The sequence below is a fragment of the Drosophila persimilis genome, unplaced genomic scaffold, assembly GCF_003286085.1.
Source record: "Drosophila persimilis strain 14011-0111.01,24,50 unplaced genomic scaffold, DperRS2 tig00000002-arrow-pilon, whole genome shotgun sequence".
Taxonomy (NCBI): Eukaryota; Metazoa; Arthropoda; class Insecta; order Diptera; family Drosophilidae; genus Drosophila; species Drosophila persimilis.
Window position 1 is genome coordinate 13,007,575 of NW_020825289.1, and position 21,872 is coordinate 13,029,446.

At 48.8% G+C, this 21,872-nt stretch overlaps 1 protein-coding gene across 2 annotated transcripts; it reads right to left on the reverse strand.

The window, feature by feature from the left end:
- Window positions 1-899: 899 nt before the first annotated feature.
- On the reverse strand, window positions 900-15,630 carry LOC6592603 (serine protease lint). 2 transcript variants are annotated; one of them, XM_026986358.1, is made up of 9 exons: window positions 15,426-15,630; window positions 5,669-6,711; window positions 3,821-5,467; window positions 2,422-3,766; window positions 1,795-1,981; window positions 1,525-1,709; window positions 1,331-1,446; window positions 1,142-1,261; window positions 900-1,064 (listed from the first exon to the last, which is right to left on the reverse strand). In XM_026986358.1, the coding sequence occupies exons 1-9, from the start codon at window positions 15,628-15,630 to the stop codon at window positions 900-902; spliced, it is 5,013 nt and encodes a 1,670-aa protein (XP_026842159.1). The 2 variants fall into 2 exon arrangements, with proteins under 2 accessions (XP_026842159.1, XP_026842160.1); XM_026986359.1 differs by lacking the exons at window positions 900-1,064; window positions 1,142-1,261; window positions 1,331-1,446; window positions 1,525-1,709; window positions 1,795-1,981 and adding an exon at window positions 2,089-2,254.
- Between the last annotated feature and the right edge of the window lie 6,242 nt (window positions 15,631-21,872).

Genomic DNA, 21,872 nt, shown 5'->3' on the forward strand with positions numbered 1-21,872 from the left:
ACTGACATAAATTGCAGCAGACTCAGGCATCCGGCCATCCGGCCATCCACCCTCTGCCCCCCCCTTTCTATTGACAGTGGATGCTTTTGGATTTGCTGCTGGATTTTTATTGGAACCGAGGGGGAGTGCAAAGTAGAAAAGAAGATTACTTGGGGATTTCGAGGACACGTAACTTCAACTGCAGAAATATTTCTACTAATAATTATTTGTTGTTTATTGGGTTTTGTGGGTGTTCTTTTCGCATCGCTTTGTTCGTTCGCTTAACAATTAACATAAAACGTAAAAAAATAAAATGTTAATCGTATAATTAGATAAATTAGTAAATTCAATTGAACTAAAAACATTTGCTCTTTCGCTCTCTCTTCGCTTTCGTTTTCGCTTTCGCTGGAACATAACAACAATTTGCCTATGAAAATTAACAATTTTTTTTAGTTGAATCAAACTGCAGCGATAATAGGTTTACAAATAAATAAATAAATAGGCTTAGAACTAGAATAAATATTTCTTAGCGTACTTCTTAGCGTGCAACTACTAAAATATACGAGTAATTCTCATTCAGACTCTACAAGTGTTAGGCACGCGTATTCGAACAGGCACAGAACCGGCAACACGCTCCTCAAAGTATCTGAATCTTTGAATCTACATATCTGTCGAGTATTTCGTTAAACGTTTCGCTTTCGTTAAACTAATGGAATGAGGATAGATGCTTGGGCGGGCGGGGGGGCTTGGAGGGACACGGAGAAGGAGGAGAGAATGGGAAATGCGACGTGGATGCTTAACAGTCTGGGTCACGCCTTTATCCGCAACTCTTTAAACTCTACTTTCTATTTACACTTGCTGATGCTTTCCCTTAATGTTGCTGCTGCTGCTGCTGCTACTGCTGCTCCCCTGGCAACACCTTATTTGACTCCTGTTATGCTGCGCAACCAGGGCTTGTAGAAGGTGGTGCGCATGTAGACACCGGGCAGGTATGGCGCCGCACACTTGATGCCATGCGAAACGGTTCCGGCCAGCTCGTAGCGCCCGTCGGGACGCTGCAACACCAACGGACCACCACTGTCACCCTGTCAGCAAAAGTAGAAAAAGGTTTTAGCACACGCTCTTGATGGTCCTCCCCCTCTCAAATCTCCTGATATCTCACCTCGCACGAGTCCTTCTGGCCGTTGGCATAGCCAGCGCACAGGAACGAGTTGAGAATCTTCTTGTTGTGGCCAGCGGTGTGGAACATCTCCTGGCACACGCTATTCTCGATAACCGGCACCTGTTGTCGTGTCATTAAAAGATGCATTCAAAGGACGGTTTATTGGCTGGTTTGGTAAAAAGCACTCACCTGCACTTCCTGCAGGACGGAGGGCACACCGCCGCCATACTTGAGACGCCCCCAGCCGGTCACGGTGGCCATGCGTCCAGTGAAGTCCGCCGCATCATTGGGCATACAAATGGGAACTGGAAAATGATACATAGGTGTTGAAAACGTTCAAAGGGCTGGAAGGGATGGAAATGCGTGTGCTGTGATCCACTCACCTATATGGGTATCGAACTGCACAGGACTGTCCATCTCCAGGAGAGCCAAATCGTTCTCGAACGTGGCCGGATCGTATTGACGGTGGACGATGACGCGCTTCACGTTCTTGGTAACAGAACGTTTGCTCTCCAAATCGCCGGAGATATCGAACTCGCCCATGACGGCCACCAAAGAGGCCAGAAAGCTGCAGAGATCAAGTAAGGCAATGAGATGGTGGTGGATGGATGGTGGATGGACGGGGGGCCTGGAGATTTTGGGAGGAAACTTACCCAGGCTGACAATGGGCAGCGGTGACGACATAGCGACTGTTGATCAGGACACCGCCGCACTTGTTCTTTGTGAACAGGCCCAGCCAGGTGGACTCGCGGACCAGCACCTGCCAGGGGAAGGCGCCAAAGGATGAGCCCTTGCCGCCCACAATGCGCCCGGACTTGACGTGGGGTCGGACGCCGCATTCTGTAGATGGGGAGTGAAATGCGAGGTTAGGAGTGGGGAGTGTTCAGAGCAAGACAGACAGCGAGAGAGAGAGAGAGCGATCGATCGAGAGATGGATTGTGATTCAGATTGAGAGATGGAGTGTTAAAGAGAAAGCATAGAACGACGTGTATTGCTATATAGGACGATTACATGGATCGGGAACGGATGGGGGCATAGAACTAGGTGGGGTTTGGGTTTTGGTTTTTGGGATCTAAGCGGGTTTTGGGTTTCTTCTTTTGTTCTTGCGACGCGCTAAAATTGGGAAGAATTGTAAATGCCATGGGGGAGGAGGATCGGGAATATCGTGTATGGGTTCGGATTGGAAGCGATTGGTTATAGGCATGAGCGAGAGAAAACAAGAAAGAGAGAGAGAAAGAGACAGTTGTTTCGGGTCCATGCTTCATTCACTCAACACTTACGGATCTTGCGGCCATTTGTTCCGCCGTAGGAGCTGAGCGTCGATCCCTGATCGATTTCGTTGTCGCTGGGATTCGGATTGACATCCTCCTCGTCCTCCTCGTCCACGATCTCATCGTCGGCGGGCCGGGCCGAGCTCACGGTCGTCGTCTTCACGGTGCTGCTCACGCGTCGTGTGGGCTTCTTCGAGGCGCCCGGTTTCCGGGTGCTGACGGTCGTCTTGGGGGCCAGGGTGGTGCGCCGAGTGCCGCCTGGCTTGCGGGTGGTGCTGCTAGCCGATGCCTTCTTGTTGGGGGCTTTGGTGGAGACTCGAGTCACGGGCTTCTTGGTGGTGGCCTTGGGCTTGGCAGTGGAGGCCACTCTTACGGGCTTTCGAGTGGGCTTGCGGGTGGCAGTGGTTGCTCCTCCAGCCCCAGCTCCCGCCTGATACGTGGCGGCAGAGTTGTTGCCCGTGGGCTCGTCAATCATGTCGGCCAGAGCCTCAAAGTTGCCCTGGAGCGAGGCCACCAGCTTGTGGACCAGCGTGTGCATCTTGTCCTTCAGCACCACATCCTCGACGAAGGCGGGCGTGGAGAGATCCAGGTCACTGGTCACGGCGCTGGAGGCGGCGGACATGTTCAGATTCGGATTGCGCACCGGCGGGAAGTTGACAAAGTCGTTCGGCGAGGTGTAGGTCTCCTCCATCACATTCTGGCCCACCTTCTCTCCGGGCACCGAGAAGGCCGGATACGAAGGCGTTGGCCCGAAGTATCCGGGGAAAGCGGGCTTGTCGTCGGAGGGCACGGCGTAGGACGATTCCGTTGAGGACTGCGTGAAGGACACGTGCGCGGGGCTGCCGCCAAAGTAGCCAGGATCCTCGAAGTCGTTGGAGCTAACCGGTGCACCTCCTGGTCGTCGAGTCACTATCTGGTTGTACACAAACGAGCCCCCCGTGGTGGAGGCCAGGTTGTTGATAGCCGTGGGCTTGGGCGTGATCAGCACCGTCGGACGGGGCGGTCTCGGTGAGCCATTGATCTGGACGAAACCAGGCTTCTTGTGGCCTCCGTAGGTGCCACTGCTGCTTGTGGGTCGGTGTGCGTAGGCTGGCGTCGATGCAGTTGCCACCAGCGGCGGCTGATAGTTGCCCGGTGTGGAACCCACAATATTCTCCGCCGTGCTCTGGATGAACGCGTCCAACTTGTCGTCGGCCATGAACAGCGGCGGAACGTTGTCGTAGTGGTAGTCCACGGTGGCAGGCGGACGGGGAGTGCTGGGTCCGGTCACATAGCTGGTGGCAATCGGCTTCGATGTGGAGGGCTGGCGACCCGGAGAACTGGCCAACGACTGCTCATTGTAGCTCAGGGATGGCTGCAGCTCCGGCTGAGGCTGTGGCGGTGGTTGATCATATTGTGCGAGTGGAGCCGCTGGTTGGCCCTGCCCGTAGCTGGAGGTTGGAGCCTCTGGCTGATCGTAGCCGGAGCCGGAGGCTGGAGCCGAGGGTGGATCTGGCTGATCATAGCTGATGCCCGGACGTGCCGGCTCATCGTAGCTGGTCACTGTCGTCGAGGCGGTGGTCTGATCGTAGACCGCTCCGACTGCCGGTCTGGGATAGCCAGACTGTTGCGTCTCCTGATCCTTGTTGTAGCTGGACGAGGGTTTCTTGATCTGGATGTGTGTTATGGGTGACTCTCCAGCATCGTAGCTGCTGCTGGCCTGGGGATGTGGCTTCTTTTTGGTGTTCTCCTGGCTGATGGGTCGCTTCACGCCCGGCCGCTTTGTGCTAGGCTTGGGCCGGGGTCTGGGACTGGCCGTGATCAGCACGGGACGCTCCGAGGATGCAGTATCTTCCTGGACACTGTCGTACTGCGGACGCTGCGGCAGGGAGGCCAGCTGGGCTGCCAGTTGGGTGGTGGAGGCATAACCAGGCGTGGTCGTCTGCGGCTGATAGCCGTGCGAGGTCTCGTCGTACTGCTCCTGCACTTTTGTGGTGTGCGAGGACACAGACACTTCCGCGGGCAGCTGGGATTGGTATTGTTCGCCTCCCGATGGCTGTTGGTGATGGTGCTGCTGCTGCTGCTGCTGGTTGTAGTTCTGCATCGTCACCATGCCGATGTACGAGGCAACGGGACGATTGGGCTTGTTGGCATTGGTCGTGGGGCGCACGTAGGTGGGGACGGGCTGGGGCTGCTCCGTTTGGACAGTGGACAGCTTCTGGTAGTTGGACTCGGTGTTCGCCTCGTAGGAGCCGCTGCTCAGCTGTCCGTATCCGCCTGCTGCCGCTGCCTCGTTCTCCTCTTCCTCCATGTAGGACATGTCCACGGGATAGGCAACGCCCATGACCGGCACGGGCATTTTGTTGAACTCTGAGGTCTGGGGAGCAGCCTCAGCCAAGGCATCGTGGTAGCCATTGGCGGGCATGGTGTGATCCTCGAACACGGCGGAGGTGTCCTCCCCGTAGCCGGGACGCGCTGTTTGCGACTCAGCCGACTGGCTGGCTGCTGCGGATGCATCCTGCTCTTCGGACACCTTGTCGTAGATGGCATCGTAGTTGATTGTGGTCGTGTAGCCGTAGTCCTGGACCTTCTCCGCCTCACTGGCTGCGCTCTCCTGGTAGTAGCTGGGAGGCGGTGGTTGGGCAGTGATCGCCTCTGCTGGAGCCTCGCTCTGAGCCGCAGTCTGGCCTCCATAGACATACGAGGGCGTCTGCTGGCTGACGACATTGTAGCTGGGTCCATGGCTGGTGTTGTTCAGTTGCAGGATTATCGACTCGATGGAGTCCACGTGGGTGGTGATCGAGGAAACTGTGGTGCCTGCTGCTGGATGCTTGGAGATGTAGCTCTGTTCTGCCGGCTGCTGCTGTTGCACCTGCTGTGGCGGATCCGCGTATACAGGCTGAGGTCCGTAGCCGGTGGAGAACTGCAGATCCTCGACGAGATCGGCATCGGCTCCCGGATGGGTGATGTCGCTGTGGGTGAACTCTCCTCCGTCCAGTATCAGATGATTGTGATGGTGGACATTCGTAGGCTTCGGCTGAGGTTGAGGTTTCGCTGTCTGCTGCTGCTGTTGTTGCTGCTGCTGTTGTTGCTGCTGCTGTTGTTGCTGCTGCTGCTGTTGCTGCTGCTGTTGTTGCTGTTGATGTTTATGTTGCTGCTGCTGTTGTTGCTGTTGCTGCTTCTGCTGCAGCTGCTGTTGCTGCTGCTGATGCTGCTGCTGCAGTTGATGTTGCTGCTGTTGTTGCTGCTGCTGCAGCTGATGTTGTTGCTGCTGGTGGATGGGTCGCTTCATGGTCTCCGCCAACTGAGGCACGGGCTTCGGCTTGGGCTTTGACTTTGGCTTCTCTGTGGGTTTTTTCGTGGCTGGCGTAGGGGCCGGGGCCTCCTCGAAGGAACTGGACTCGGAGCTGGTCTGCTCCTGCAAGCCGCTGGCTATCTTCATGGGCACTTCAGTGGTGAAGAAGATGCGATGATCGTCGGCATGCTCCGGGGGCAAGGTGCTGAGTACCTGCATCACAAAGTCATCGTTTTGCGGCGGCGACGAGGGGGAGTTGATGGTCACCGAGTTCTTGTGCACATGGACAGTGGGTGGCAGAATGGTCTGCTGCTGCTGCTGTTGTTGCTGAACCTTCTGCACATTGAGATCAGTTTGAATGATCACCTCGTTGGCCGACTGCTGAGCAGGTGGCTCCTGCTCGAACTCAATGCTAGAGGACGATGACTGCGACTGTGTGGATACCTCTGTGGAGGTGCTGCTGCCATACACAAGCTCGTTCTTGGGATGCTCTGGCTCTGGCTGGGGCTGGGGCTGTGGCTCCGGCTCCTGCTCCTGCTCCACGCTGTAGTTGTTGCTGGGAGGGCTGCTGCTGCTGCTGCTGCTGCTGGGACTGGCGCTGCTGCTGCTCAACTGCTGGTAGACCTTGTTCAGGTTCTGTTGATCGTAGATATTCTGAGGGGGCTGCGGCGCCGTCTGCTCAGCGCTGTTCAGCGTCTGCTGGTGCTGCTCGTAGGAGGACTCCGCCGCCTGCTGCAACTTCTGGTGCTGGTGCTGCTGCTGCTGTTGGTGCTGCTGGAAGTAGGCGTTCTGGGCCTCATTGATCAGAGTGCTGGCCAGCTCGTGAGTGGGTGGGATCTGGCAGCAGGCCCCGAACAGGAAGCCATCCATGCAGGCACCCACCACCTCGCCGCCCCGTTGGGCGCACTCGTGATTGAACATGCAGATTGTGGGGCCATTCGCGCGGGGATCGGAGCTGGGCAGCGTCTTCGTGGCCCGGCAGTGCTTGGGGGTGATGCGGTAGCCGCCAAACAGTTTGCGTCCAGCTGCAAAGAGCCACCAAAGGGTTAGGATTAGTTAAGTTAAGGAATCCAGAAATACAGAGAAATGTTATCAGTTTCATGGAATGATATCAAGATTTCGTGTTTTGCCAATAATCTTCAAGCCGAATTTCATTCGCCCCCGGCCAAAGCTTAATTAAGATGTCACTCAGCTCAGGTCTGGCCAGTCAACTGTAGTTGATTGGATTATAACTGGCGGCCATAGTGAAAATGCTGCGAATGTGCAGTTGCCTCAATGAAAGTGACAATCTTAAGTATTTTCTATTGGTTTATAGCATGCATATTTCTAGGTATATAACTGCTTCTTTCGGTGCTAATTAAGACGAAGCGGCAACAGCCGCCTCGGGTAGCAAAAACTAATAAACTCAATTAACAGCAAGACAGCGAGGCAGCGTTTTCCCTGTTCTGTGGACTGCAGAAGCAACCCGAAATCCAGCAATCACCACAGAAAGCTCCACTCGGAACGGGCCGCAGCCAAGTGAAAGTGGCTGGCACTCCAGTGGCTGGCAGCAAGTGGCGAGTACGAGTGCCAACTGGTAGCCAAACCGCGAGAGCCAACCACTTGCCAGTCAAAGTTCATTCCAGGCCCAGGTGCTAGGTGTGGGCCGGTGCAATGCACTTCAGAGTTTTTCCAACTCATTTGGCAAATGACGAGAGGTCCGCCAGTGCTGGAGAGTGCAGGAGAATGCAGGTCGAAGCTTCGAATACCCTTTAAGCAGCGCTTTGGGTTGTTCGATAATCATCCTTTCCATAAACTATATGGTGTAGTATTTCCCTGACAAAGTAAAGGGTATTTGCCGTAGCTGGCCATTCTCTTGGCTCTTGACATTTGGGCCGAAATTGATTTTGACAGCAATTAAACGCAGAAGTGGGAAAGCAGCCGAGCCGTGCTCCACTTGTGACGGGTTTATGCTGACAAATTAACACCTCGCGGACGCTCCACTTGCGGCTGTTGTGGCCCCAATCGCAATGCGCGTCGCGGACTGTGTCAATGTTTGGTCGTTAAACTGGAGCAAAGTCCTCAATAGCGGGATAGGTTCTGGGGCTTTAGCATCAATTAGTTCTGTGCTAATTAAAAGAAAATCACCAGGTAACGAAAACGAAATCGCAGGAAGCAGCCCTACTCGTACACTATGAGGCATTCGAAGGTCTCGAAGCCGGTGAGGTCCGACTCATGGATGCCGAATATGCGGGGCACGTAACGCCATCGTAGCATCGTGTCGTGTTGTACCGAACTCGAGTGAAAGTAAAGACAAGTGGAGGTACTATCTGGCAAAAAGTAGTGCAAAAACCTCCATTAGAATAACAGTCAAAATATGTACATGCATAATTGAGAAAAAGTGATAGTGTTTCTGTTTCTGTTCCGTTTCTTTCTTTTTTGGCTTTTTCTTTTCTTTTCCTCTGCTGTTCATTCATCTCTCAAAACGATTTCGTTTTTGTGGGTTTTTGTTTGCTCCACGGCGCGCGCGGCGTCTACTAATAAAATAATAATCATCTTTCTTGCAGCTTTATTATTTGCAGACATTTCGCATTTTTATGATTAGACACTCAAGTGCTCTTAAGTATTCTTCCGCAAATCGTTAAGGCCGAGCGAGAGGGCCTGGCAGAAGAGAAGAGACGTGGGAAACAGCCACAGGCGGGGACGGAGTCCACAAACAAATGCTCTCCGAGCTAGACCCATTAACAGAGAGATCTGTAACTAACAGAGATAACAGAGAGAGAGAGAGAGCGAGTACGACATAAGAGAGCCACCGTTAGAGCTAACAGAGCCGCAGCCGCAGCCGCAGAGCAGACTTAATTATAGCGCTGATTTAATGAAGGATGGGATGGATAGATGTGAACACAGCCACGATAAAAGAGCGATAATTATGCAGTTTAGCATAGTTTATTTGATCTACTCGCAAAAGAAAAAAATTGAAAAGTACACTCAGAGAAAAATGCAATGAAATTTTAATAGATTTAAGTGGAAGTGGAAATTGTAAAAAGCAAATGTTTTCACTTACATTTTAACATTAATATGAAAATATTAAAAAATAAAATAAAAATAAAATAAAATATATATATTTTATATATTTATATTAAATATATTTCCTACCAATTTAATGTAGTATATTTTAAAGTATTTTTATTAATTATCAAGTGGCACCAAAAGACTTTTTAATGCCTTTATCTTGAAATGAAAGTGAATTTTATTTAATTTCACTATTTTTCTATTTATTCTCTGAGTGTATAAATAAGAAAGAACATCACTTACTGGGAATATAGGGGCAAACACTCAGCTCTACTCAAATATGCAAAGAATGCTAATGGGTATCCCGGCACGATGCCCGAAAACCATAGAGGGCGGGGCCCACGCACCTGGCTACACCGTGGATACGGAATGTACGTGCCAGCCGGGAACCACAGACTACTTAACGCCTTCTTATGCTGAGCAATCGATCCCTGGGATGCTGCCTCTGACCCTAATTGGTGCATCATGAAATGCAATAATGTAATAACCGCGAACGATGCATGCAAAATAGGTTACAGCATCGATGGCATGCCTCGTTTGCCACACCTGAGAGCCGGTCACACACACACACACACACACACATTGCTCTTGGCCGGGAGAACGAAAGTGTGTCAAACGCCTGAATAATTTTGCGCCGCTTAAAGACATTTTTTCGGTGCTTAAAAGCGAATGAAGGAAGCAGCTGCAAAATGAGATAACAAGTTTGTCTTCCCATCGCCAACGCCGGGCAACAAGAGAAGAGAGGAGAGTGGAGAGGGGAGAGGAGAGCGACCCGACTTGGTGGCAATGTCATTAATCATGCAAGGAAATTGGCCCAATAGCCGAAATTTGTTGCATGCATCAGGCGAGCAAGAGACACTTGCTCAGTGTGTCACAACCGGCGGTGCCCTGAGGCATGACCAACGGAGCAGTCCGTCGTCCGTTCCCTGTTCGGGTGCACTAAAAATTTATGCACAGAGCCGAATGGAAATTAATTAAATCATGAATATGTTGCTGCACAACCACACACACACACACACACACACACACACACACACACACCGGAGACAAGGCAAGAGAAGAAAAGACCGAAGCCTGGACCACAAAAGAAGAAAAGAGAGCTCCGATCCGATCCGATCCGATCTGCTCTGCTCTGAGATTTCGTAGAACTCGTTTTCTTGGCGAAGCATTCGACGTGCCGAAGCACTTCAAGAATGTAAACGAACGAGGCGCTTCAACGGTAAAATGGAAAATTATTATCGATCAATTAGCCCAAGACTGGCAAAAAAAAGAGACTGAAAGAGAGAAAGAAAAAACAGAACAGCCTAAACTTTCGGACCACAGGAAGCAGGCAGCACAGTACCACGTGTTGTTGTTGTTACTGTTGTTGTTGCTGTTGTTGTTGTGTATTTACTGAGATCTGATCTTGGTCAATTTGGCATTTAACGTATGAATCTTGGTCTAATTGCGTTGAGAAAGTGTTAAATGTTATCGGGCAACGTTTACACGAATTATTAACCGGTGCAGGATCGTGGCACAGAACTGGGTCAAGTGAAATCGAATAGTTCGATGTGGGGGTGGGGTGTTCCCATCCAATAATTCATCAGAGAAACTTACTGTCTTACTGTCTGATGGGTAAAAAATGCCTTAACGACTTATTGACCATAGAAATATGCCACTTAATGGCCAAAGAAAAAACTAACCAAATGTCACTTTTCAATGGAATTAACATAAAACACCTCTCTGCATTCAGCCCGGGCTAATTTCACTTTTCCTAGACAAAAGCCATGAAAAACTGTTTACTTTTCATGAATCGCTTGATTTGGGCTACTAATTATCGTCGGATCGGATGGCGAGAGTGCAGTTTCTCGGACAAAATAGATTTTGTTTTTTTTTGTGTTTATTTTAATGGGCTTTACGTGCGAATAAATGTGTACATGCGTTTGTATGGGGCCATTTTGCGGTGTCATCACGCAAGAAGTTTTCCCATTTTGCGTGAGAGAAATGGAAAGTTTCTCGCTCTTTGCTGACCTTTGAAGGCTTAGATAAGTTTTTGCTTTTTTGATGTCTCCGATGGCGTTGGCATATTCACTCCACATGACAGCTGATCCGCAACAAAACATTTCTATTAATCACATTGTAATTGAATTGTTCAACAACAACAACAACAGATGTGGAAGCTCGAGGCATCATCAGCATAAACATAACCCGCTGCATGCTCTACTAGGCTCACTGCGAATTGGACTGTGGCATGCACTATATAACCAACTCCAACCGATTTGCACGCGAGCTTGGGAAGGAGCTTTGGGATGGGACCGCGATGGGTAACTGGGGAACTGGGGATGTGAGCCCACCTTGAATTACAATTACATAAAATTGGAACGTCTATGGTTGCCATTGATTTGCTCTGATCTGCTCTGCTCTGCTCTGCTCCGACTTGTGGGTCGTCGGCATCGGGTGTCGCTCTCGAATTTGGCACAGCCTCCCAGCGTGAGCGTCTTCCAACTGGTCATCGCATCTACACCACACCTGGCTTCCCCTCTCCGTCCCCGACCATCGGTGTAAATTGTAACAGTGACCCAAATAAAATGCGGCAACGACAACGACGACAACGACTGGTGCGACCGAAAAGACCGGTAAGCTAACAGTGAATGGTGCAAGTGCCCCCAGCGTACAGACTATATACAGACAGACATACACACTCGTATTTACCTGAATTTAGAGGTGGTAAACCGTATACGTAAGTATGTATTCTACGCATCCATTTCTAATAGCAACTACAATTTACCAGCCGCCCGTGGCTAAACCAGAACTCAACACAAGCCGACGGATATCAGAGATGAGCAAGGGATAAGATATCATCGAACCAATCGGTAACGATTTTAGGATAGGTGCAATTCATAGTAGGCCAAAATAAACCAATTGATCAAAGACTCTAAGCGTTTTCCACACTCCCACATATTGATTGATTGAAACATTAGTAAATCTCTTTATTATCTAGCGAGTGAGCCGGGGGTTGGCTTGCAGGAGGCCTGCCCCGTAGAAGTCTTCCATTCTTTCAATGTTTCGTAGGTAGCCGTACGTAAACATTAATCAGCACATGATTAAGTTCCACTTTGTTGAATCTTGAGTCCGACTGCGGTTTGGCTCAAGTTACAAGTTGCTCACTTTGTTTGTTAAACCAAGTGCTCAATTGTGGTCGAGATGGACATGGACTCGTGCAAAAGCATCAGAAGAATACCGTTTAAGGCTAAGTGAAGCAATGATCGACCATTTCTCACGTGGGCATCTCTACGGCTCTGTGGCTGTAATCACACGGTGTCGGCCACCAACAGGTTGTCTGCGGCGGGCCGTCCTCTGGCATTAGGAAACAGAACAGAGACCGCGCTCTACGACGGGGTATGGGATACTCAAAACTTGTACAATGTTGGATGTCGCACCGAGGCAGGTTTCATTTGTTGGCCGTCTCCGTCTCTGTGGTCCCCACTCTCTAGTGTTATGAACAAAACGATTTCGTTTTGTTTTCATTACCATTACCATCATCATTATTATTCTTCCGTGGTCACTTTTTGCCAGGTCATGCTCCGGGCATCCGTTTCCATAGACACACACACACAGACAACAATGCAATGCAACAATGTGGGAAGAGAAGTAAAATTCCATTTGTGGAAAATTCGGCACAATATGAAATCTATCTATGTATCTCCCCAATTCCCCACAATCGATTGTGATGATAAATCAAATTGGGTTCCCATAAAATGGAAATGTTTTGGCAATCAATTTGTTGAATATCATATCAAATGCGATGAAAGGGGCATATAAAACGGTGTGAATGAACAGTGAAAGTTGTGCTTGGCCGCAATAAGTGACATCATTTGGATTTTTTTTTTTGGCAAAAGCACTTAGATCGATACCCAAGCAGGGTCTGGGAAAATCCCTGCAGAAACTGCAATGACAGTAACGAATGTATGGACCAGTAGTACAGTAATGCCTTTTCTTGATTTCCATCCTAGGAATTTGTGCTGTCATGCGGCGGAAGCACACACAGAGGCAATCGTCTGTGGAACTCAGAGAGAGAGACAGAGAGAGAGAATTTCACTTTCACCGCCAAACATGTCAAAACAAATTTGAAGTCTGCTCTGCCCGAGTATTTCCTGTTAGACAACGCATCCATAACACGGCACTCGAAGTCTATCCGACTGTCCGACTGTCCGACTGTCTGTCTTTCCGTAGCTCTGCCAACGGACCCGATAATTTGTAACTGCTCTGTGTCGATAGCCAAACGGTGGCCAAAGCATCAGCCATGGGCATGGGCCCCCCTCCGCAATAATACGAGTACGAGTACGAGTAGTAGCACTTGAAACAATGCTGATGAGCTTAAAAGATAAACCAGAAGACAACAAATGAGTGAGTGTGTGAGTATAAAGAGCGCCCCCCCGCCTCTGCCTCTGCCTCTGCCTCTACCTCTATTTCCACTTCTGTTTCTGTTTTGTTCACATGCACTAATAGTTTCGTTGGGGGCCGGGACTGGGGCTGCGGCTGGGGGTGTAGGAAGCGCAATCCATACATCCATCCGTACATATGTAAGGTGAAATGCGCTCTTGGCACTCGATGCTCATGATCTGTGATCTGTCACAGTTTTAATGCGATTGTCTTAAGTTTTATGATGTGTAAAATGGCTGTGGGAAAAACATTTCCACGACGGGAGGGGACAGAGCCCTCTCGAAAGCACGGAAGAAAGTCCAAATGTCGCTTTCACATTAATTGCATGTGGGAGAGAGAGAGAGAAATAGAGAGATGTGGAAAATGTGAAATTATGGAATCCGTAATTTGCATAAACACAGAATTCCAGTGTGTGTGTTGGGTTCCACAATTAAATATGAATTGATTTTTAAGCAGAGATCGTCTATGTGGAACAACAATTGGCCAACTCGATGATCGGACAGCGGTAAAAACGTGCTCCTGAAATTATCTGAACACTGTCCAACCATCGCACTGATCTCCGAGCACTGACTGCCACTGCCACTGCAACATCAACTCTTCCATTCACAGCAGCTTCCTTCCCCCAGGCCTGATCGCTTTGGCTTGCTTTGGGCCGATCCGGTCCGGGCCAGGCCAAGTCTCAAACTACCGCAAAGTCAACTCCAGGCAGTGCCGACAAGTGCGGCAGAAACCGCAGCACCAGCCACAAACTGGCACACGCTTCAATCAGAATCTGTGACTGTTGCTGCGGCTTTGGCTGTCGGCTGTCGGCTGCTGGCTGCTGGCCAAGACATTTTCATTTCGCACGCGTTTTCTTTTATCGATCCAACTGCTTTCCAGCCTGGCTTCAAATAGAAATTGAAAATTGTTTTGCGATTGTTGTGCACCGTGCGATCTACGCGATGTATCTGCACATCTGTATCTCTGATGATTGCCATTCGCCTCACTTCCTCACCAAACTGACGCAGCAGAGTTCTGGGATGTGGATGTGGCAAACGGAAGCATTGATTTTCTTTTCTTGACTTTTTTTTTTGCAGAGAGATAATGAACTACAGTCATGGATCGGAAAATGCTTGGATCATTCTATACAGAAGTTCCCATGTCCATAGAAGGAACAGAACTACGAGTAGAGTCTGGTCAAAGAATCGGGATTGGAGTGCAGCTATTTCATATGAATAATCATTATTTACTTTATCTACTTTTGGAAAGAGCAATTCAGCGAAAGCCAAATCCAAACTGGGAGACACTCCTCAACTCCTTTCCTATTTGCCACCTGTATCATACAAGTTCCATTGGATGGCATAATGACTGCAGGCATACTGCTTTGATTTCACTTCGTAAAGATTCTCTTATGGGCCATCATTTCTTGATCTTACAAAACATTATATGATGTACAAAAAATGGTATTGCTGTGTGAAATTTTACGTACAAGACAGCCAGAGTGCTCAAAGATTTCATTTGTTTCTGGTTGAGTGTAAGAGAAGTGCTTCTTGTGTTTGCAAAGTCTTTGAGCTCAATCCACTTCTGTTTGGGTTGGGTCTGTGCCAGTGGCTTCGATTTAAGCTAATAGCCTGACACTCTAGAAATTTGTTTCACTTTTTAAATCGACAAAATGACTTGAGCAATTAACACGAAGAGCAGCTGAAGAGCAAACAAACAAACACTAAAAACTGTCATAAGGAAAGTCGATGTCTCTGTCTGTCCGCCGGCCTGTCCGCCAGTCTGTCCGCCAGTCTGTCTATATGAGCAGAGGGCGGTGTGGGGCTCATCTGTAGGTCTTTTGTGCCTCGGTTGGGGCTGCTTTGTGGCCGTAATGTAGCATAAAACGAACCAAATAATTGTGGAACCAAGTGCGTGGAGTGTGGAAAGCGCACTTCCACTGAGCAAAAGAGTTTTCTGTGCCAAAGTTTTTCTGATTCATTTATTGGCACAAAGGCATACTATAGTTTATGTTGTTGGGCGCATTGTCAACTCGACCAGGCCGAGACCGGGGCCAAGACCGGGGCCAGGCTTTCACTCAATGGAGTGATGTGGAAGCCACTGACACGATTCGATTTGTCAGTGGCAACCAGTGGCACAGCGGCGACATGAGCTTGCAATTTGGCAAATTGATTTTCTTTTGCCATAATTCTACATTTTTATTGTGTGCTTAACTTTCTTTCTTTCGATGACAGTCGATTCGATTCGATTCCATTCCATTCAATAAACTAAATTGTCTGTCACTTACCGCCGCCATTCGTTTCAATTGATCTAAATCCACTTGTTGTCGGCACAGATGATGCGACTATTATTATTAAACTTGTTAAAGCGATGGAAAGTAGTTGTGGTCTTGTTGTTCTTGTAGTTGCGGTTGACGCTGTTCTGGTTGACGCTGCTGCTGTTGTTGTGCGGGACAATGTCGCCGCTGAGGCCGGCGTAACCCACTTAAACATGTTTGTTGGTGGCTCACTGGTTGCTGGCTCGCTGGCTGGACACTGGCGGGGAGTTCTGGCCCAGACCGTTTCTGGCTTATTCTTATTATAGTATTCGCTCGGATTCGGACTCTGATTTCGAAATGGGAGTGCGAAAAACACACACACGCACACACACAAGGGTGTCGTGTCGTAACAGCGCGCCCTCAATGAACCGCTAAGCCAAGCCAAACGACTTAGGCAACGAACGCGTTTTCCGAACCGATTCGCGATTCGGGAATCGAGAACTTTACGAATATGTGATTTGACCGCACTTTGCTAGAACAAATAAAGCTTTCGTTGGCGAATTTACAGTTGCTCGAGCCGAAACGAAAACCCAGAGCTGAAGCACACACACAACGCGACGGTATAGTCTCTTCTTTTGGGGGGGAGTGTCGTATCTCTTTCACAGCAGTTTCTCGACCATGGCCAGCCGTGTGCGTCCGGTCAACTGAACGCTCCGCGTGTGTCTGATTGGGAGTTAGTGCGGCCGTCGCCGTGCAGCGGCCAAGATAACGGACCTTCGCCACTTTTGTGTGGAAAACTTTCACTTTAACTCAGCCGCAGAGCAGAGCAGAGCAGAGCAGAGAGAAAGAGCGAACGATCGCGAGAGACTGGGTAAGACTGAGAGAGCGGCTCGTACGTGAGAGTATTTCTATTAAGCGACGCTTAAATGGTAAACATTTCTAATTCGGCGTCTGCTTCTTTAACGGCTGATGGTGCTGCTGCTGGTGCTACCGATTCCTGTTTTCATCGCTTGCTTGCTTGCTTTCTTTCTTTGCCCAGGTCTCGCTCTCTCGTCTGCACGCGTGCGCGTTTCGAACTCAACTGAAACGGTTTACAGCGCGGCCTTGCGGTTAAGAGCGCTCCGCTTACAGAGCGCTAACAGTGTCGCTCGCTGTTATCGCACCTCGGAAGAGATGGCCAGAGCTTTCGCCTGACCGATATGTGAATCTGCAGCAGGGTTATCGGCCCCCGAGCCTGAGCGTGAGCCTGAGCGGGAGCCTGAGAATGCCAATTATCGCTTCGCAAAATTACCGGCAAAACTTAACTGCTAATAACGGTGATCTGCCCATGTGGCAGGAGGCCCAACCTGTCGTTTGGCATTTCCTTGACCCAAATTTCACTCGGCGCGGCCTTTGTCAACACATGTACTCGTACAACACAGCTGGAAAATCCGGCGCTGGTCGTGGCTGGTCGTGGCTGGGCCTGGCTATAGGCCCGGGCTATTATAATGGTCGGTCCACCACTCGAGCAAAGGCTGGCACTTGGCTGGCCAAGCGTGGACACGGCTCCACCATCACGATCTTTTTTTTTCTGTCTGTAGAATTTCACTTTCGTTATTGTTGTCGCTCTTAGTAGTTTTTTTTTTTCTTTTTTGTTTTTAATGTTTTTTCTGTACACTTTTCTGTACTTTTTTTTCAGTTTTTTGTATGCAAACTTTTTTGTTTATTTTCTTGTGGTCAGGCCATTGAAATGGAAAACGTTTCGAGAGCTACGATCGGGCATTCCGGGCACGTGGGCGTGGGTGGCGGCGTCTTGTCGAGAACCAGTTGGGGTTGAATGCGATGGCTTTCTCATGGGGAAGAAGAGAATGTCTTGGCCATGATTAATTCAAATGGATATTACGACACTCTCTGGAATATCGGACTCACGAATGCCGTGTATTATGAACGATTTTAAATGATTTTAGCATAATCAACGGTAAGATATCTAAAACAAAGGCCCTCCTAGGCGACGATGACGACCATCGTCCAACACTTTCACTCCATTCGTCGGGGCACAGCAGACCCCAGTCCAAGTCCTAGCCCCAGCTCCAAGCAATAAATATCGCAAAAGAAGGTGCCAAAACAAAGAATAACAAAGACTCGAGTCGAACTTTAAACAAACGGCCAGAGCTCTGCAAACGATCCGCGCAAATGATGAAATATTCAAAACCATTCATTCTCCGACGATATCTGTTTACGATGCCGCCGCCGACAATCTGGTTAGCTTCAGGGGACGGGGGGCGGGGTTATATAACACAGTCCGACAGTCCCGAGGGTCTAACCATGCGAAAAAATATCCAATCAACAAAAACTTCTCCATCTAATTGCCCTGGCACTTGATTTCGGTTTTTGCATATCTTCCGATGATAACCTATTAAAATATCTACCAGCAGGAGGGCGGCTGGCGCTGAACCAATCGATTATCGGATTGATCGGCAAAGTGTGAGAAATCGAGTTCCCAAGAGCTGCCAAGAAACGATCAAAATGTGAAGGCTTCAGCGGACGTATGGATCTGGGGGGGCGGCCTAGGGCCAGACCCAAACGCTTGTCAACGCCTACCGTATTGCCAATTTGCTTTTGGTTTACAGCTTATTAGCTGCCATTAATTTGTTTTCAGCGCCGGCGATTGAAAGCGAAAGCCATCAGGTCTATAAAGGCGGCCTGTTGTGAGGTGCTCGATGGTCAATGGTCTTCGGTCTTCAGTCTTCAGTCTCCGGTCTGTCTGTGATCGTTGGGCATCGCTGTTGGATTAAGACCTAATTAATCAAAATGAGGCGTCGACCCGAATCGATGATTTATTGAGCCCAGCACAAGCACAGGCCGCCTTGACAGGGTCCAATCATCGGTTGGGGCTGGGTTGAAGGTACTTTCCTTTTTCGGGCCTCCCAGCGTCGGATGTTGCACTGATCGTTGGGTATTTCGGGATCTGTGACTAATTGAAAAGGCAATAATTTCACTTTTAGCAAGTCGCCGGCCATGTTTGCCCACTAACAGCCACAAGACCCCGGCGAACACAGCAAAGAAAAGAAATTTCAGCATAACAAATGAAAGTGAGCAGCGGCGAACAGCAGCAAGTACAAATGACACTCACACACTCACACACTACCAGGCATTGAGTGTGTTGGGCAAATGTAAGACACGTTAGCGATCAGCAGGAGCGGCTCCCCCAGTGGACCCCGAAAAACGGTCAACAAATCGCTGGATGACAACTTGCGCTTTCAATTAGCGCGTGTCAACGGCCCCTAAAGAAGGGTCGGCGTCGTCGTCGCCGGCTCCTCCACTCACCGCTCGAAGGCAAGCCCAGGGTACACCTATGATTTAATTTCGGTTTCTTTTCGCACACATTTAATTACGCAAATGTTATTCAATAAAGTCGCAGACAAGTCAGCGATTAGAGAAATGGGCGAAACTTTTTGGCACGCTGTTGTTTGCGGGTCAGGCGAAGTGCCTTCGTTATGATAGGGGGCTTGCTAGATACGATAGTTGCAAAAGAGGAGGAGAAACCCGAACATCTAACACTCTAGTCTCTGTGATGGAGAGACCTTTTATCTGTGATTCTTCTGGAATTGAATCACAATCTATCCCAACCTCCTTCGGAACTGCATGATTTCCGAGTCTGATACCTCTAAAAGGCCGTATACTTATTTTTGGTTACTCATTGGTTCCATTTATGATTTCTTTCCGACTGCCAGAAGCCTGTGCATAAATCTCCCTTCATGTATTGGAATATTCTGCCACTCTCCTTCACATCGAGAGAGCATTCGCAGAGCGGCCAATGAAATACGTCTCCCTTTTGGCATTTCTTTGGCGATGGCTTTGTTGGTGGTCGATGGTCTTTGGCCAGCCTGTGCTTCGGGCTAATTGCACTATTATTTCATTTTGATGCCATTTTAATTTAATTCCATTTGCGCAACGACTTTCGTCTTCATTAGGTGGGCTTTTTTCCCATTTTTACTGTTTGCTAGGCCCCGCACTCCATCAAAGTTTTGCACCTTTCACAGAATTTTTACCCCGTGGTATTACCGCTTGAGTTCCGTCATCATTGATTATTTATTTTATTTTCTTTTATGGCCTTTTTATATATATTTTGTTGTATTTTTTCGCTGGTAATCAAGGTTTGATTGTGGGGCGTCCGTTTAATTGGCGAAAATTAAAAAGGGAAAACGCTCTTGCATCGAAAACGCTTTGTGTAGGCGTCGCGCCGGGGCTAATGCAATTAATTAGAAAGCGAAACTAAACACCTCATTTAGAAGATGAAAGATGCGGAGAGAGACGCGCAAAAAAAGGGGGAAAATTCATAATATTTTTTGTTGATAAATGCTGGCCTGGAAATTAAAATATGACTTCTCTCTTTTTTTTCAATCCACAAATACCTTCGCTTTTCTTGTGGTGGCGGCGAGTCCCACCGCTTGCCAATGGAGTCCGAAAGGCCAAAGACCATAAATTGTTGAATCTTTGGAAAGGGACTGGGATGATGGGAAAGGGAGAATGTTGGGGCTTTCGTAGGGCTTAGAGAGGATTGCGGGTTCAAGTTAGGGCCAGGGGCTAGCACCCTGCTGGATCATCAACCAACTGAATCATCATTTTGACGCCCATATACAATAGGCATTCGTCAGGGGGAAGCCGGCACAGAGCAATTTGGGACCGGGAGCCGTCTGAAGACGCTGGCTACATCCGAAAAACATTGAAGAGCCGAAGATCTGTCTATCGATCGATCTATCAAGACTTGAAGCAGTTAGACAGACAGACAGACAGACATACCCAAAACCAATAATTACCGGATGAGGAGTAATTTCCTAGGGGTTACGTTTCAAATGGGCTCGCACAGCCATCAAATTAATGATCATCTCGAGAAGAGTTTTGTTTGTAGTGCGATTCCATTGGGCGATATCGGGAGAGGTGAGAGAGTTGTGGCTGTGTCTTCTGGGAGCCAAAGCTTTCCTGTGCCAGACCGCCAGAACGCGGGCTCCCCCACCCCGCCCCGTTACTGAAAAGGAAAACACTGTCCAAAAGTACTTTTCAATTGTTTCCATGGATCTGTATTTGGAGAAAGATTTTTTATGATCATTGTTGCCGTTGATCTTGGGCAGCACTTGGACTTTCGTTTTTTGTTTGCTTCTCAAGTGGCTGCTGACTGCTGGCAGGGGCGATGCGGCTGTTCCTATAAATCTTTTGGCCAGAAAAATAAGAAATTTCCATTGTACTTCTGGTGCGTTGGGAAAGTCTGAAAATCGTCATTGTGCATTCGGCACAGGTACAGGTACAGTGGTTGGTGGTCATCTTTCATGCCCCCATGCTGATCTCTGACTGACACCCGCCCCCACATTCGCTGGTGGTGTGTGCGGCTTTTGATGATGCTTCAAGCGTTTTAATTGTGCAACGTTTCTATAGAAATCAAATGCAAGACACTTCACCTGGAGACACCTGGGGCAGCCGTTACTTCATCGCTTTCGTTTTCCATGGGAATGCTCTAGATTTGGCTGTGGCCATTTGGCCATCATTTGCAAAAGCCCGCAACAGGGTGCCCAAATGTGCTACATCTGTAACAATATCGTATAATTTAGCAAATGTCTATTATGTCAGTCCATCAAAAATTTCACTTTGATTTCGGTAGGCGTCTTGCATAAAGCGTAAAGCGGTGTCCCTCTATAAATAAAGACATCGAGCGTCATCAATCGCCAATTTGTTGACGAATTAATTCAAATTGTCAAGCTAAATCACGCCTGCCCAAAAGCAGATCAAATCGGCACCACAAATTTTCACTTTCTCTCGAGTGGGTCATATTTATGGCTTATAAGTCTATTAAACTCAGTTAGCTAATCGCAGCAGAGGATCATCGCCTGACGAATCCCCCTAATCTCGAAGACCATTACGAGCACGAATCGCATGTGAAAGTTCATGCAACATATTATCCAAAAGTGACTAAGGACCGAATGGTCGTGCCGCAGCCGATCATAATCTGGACGCATGACCCCTTCGTGGTACGCGAGGTCTGTACAAATTATAATATGCCTGCCGCAAGGGATCCCGCGGCATGTACTTGCAACGCACTGGGGCTCCCACACGCCATAAAATATGTCCGCGGGAGGGTAACGGGTGTCCGAGGGGGTCATATTCAAATGACCAACAACTATAAGCCATCAGCCATCAACCGAGAGCGAAAGTACCACGACAAAAGTCAGTAATTGCAGGCCACGATCAGCGACACAGCAGATACGTGTAATATAAGGGCACGATCAACTAGCACTAGGAAATATTTTAATTTATTTATTATTGGGTACCCCCCCAAAAATCCAGCTCCACAATCCCATACAATTGGGATCCATTGAACACATTGAATTGGGATGTGATGCCGGTCTGCTGGGAATAGCTAGTCTTCGCTGAAAGTTGTTCAATAAGCATAAGCAATTATGACCAATATGCTTATAAGAAAAACTGCGAAAAGGGATACAATTT

What these genes read in the sequence shown, in the direction of transcription:
- LOC6592603 (XM_026986358.1), bottom strand. Translation starts at nt 15,630, where the DNA reads ATGTTTAAGTGGGTTACGCCGGCCTCAGCGGCGACATTGTCCCGCACA. An exon ending in GCTGCCCATTGTCAGCCTGG is followed by an intron (nt 1,710 to 1,794) that starts GTAAGTTTCCTC and finishes TGATCTCTGCAG; the next exon opens with CTTTCTGGCCTCTTTGGTGG. An exon ending in GCCAGAAGGACTCGTGCGAG is followed by an intron (nt 1,065 to 1,141) that starts GTGAGATATCAG and finishes TTTTGCTGACAG; the next exon opens with GGTGACAGTGGTGGTCCGTT.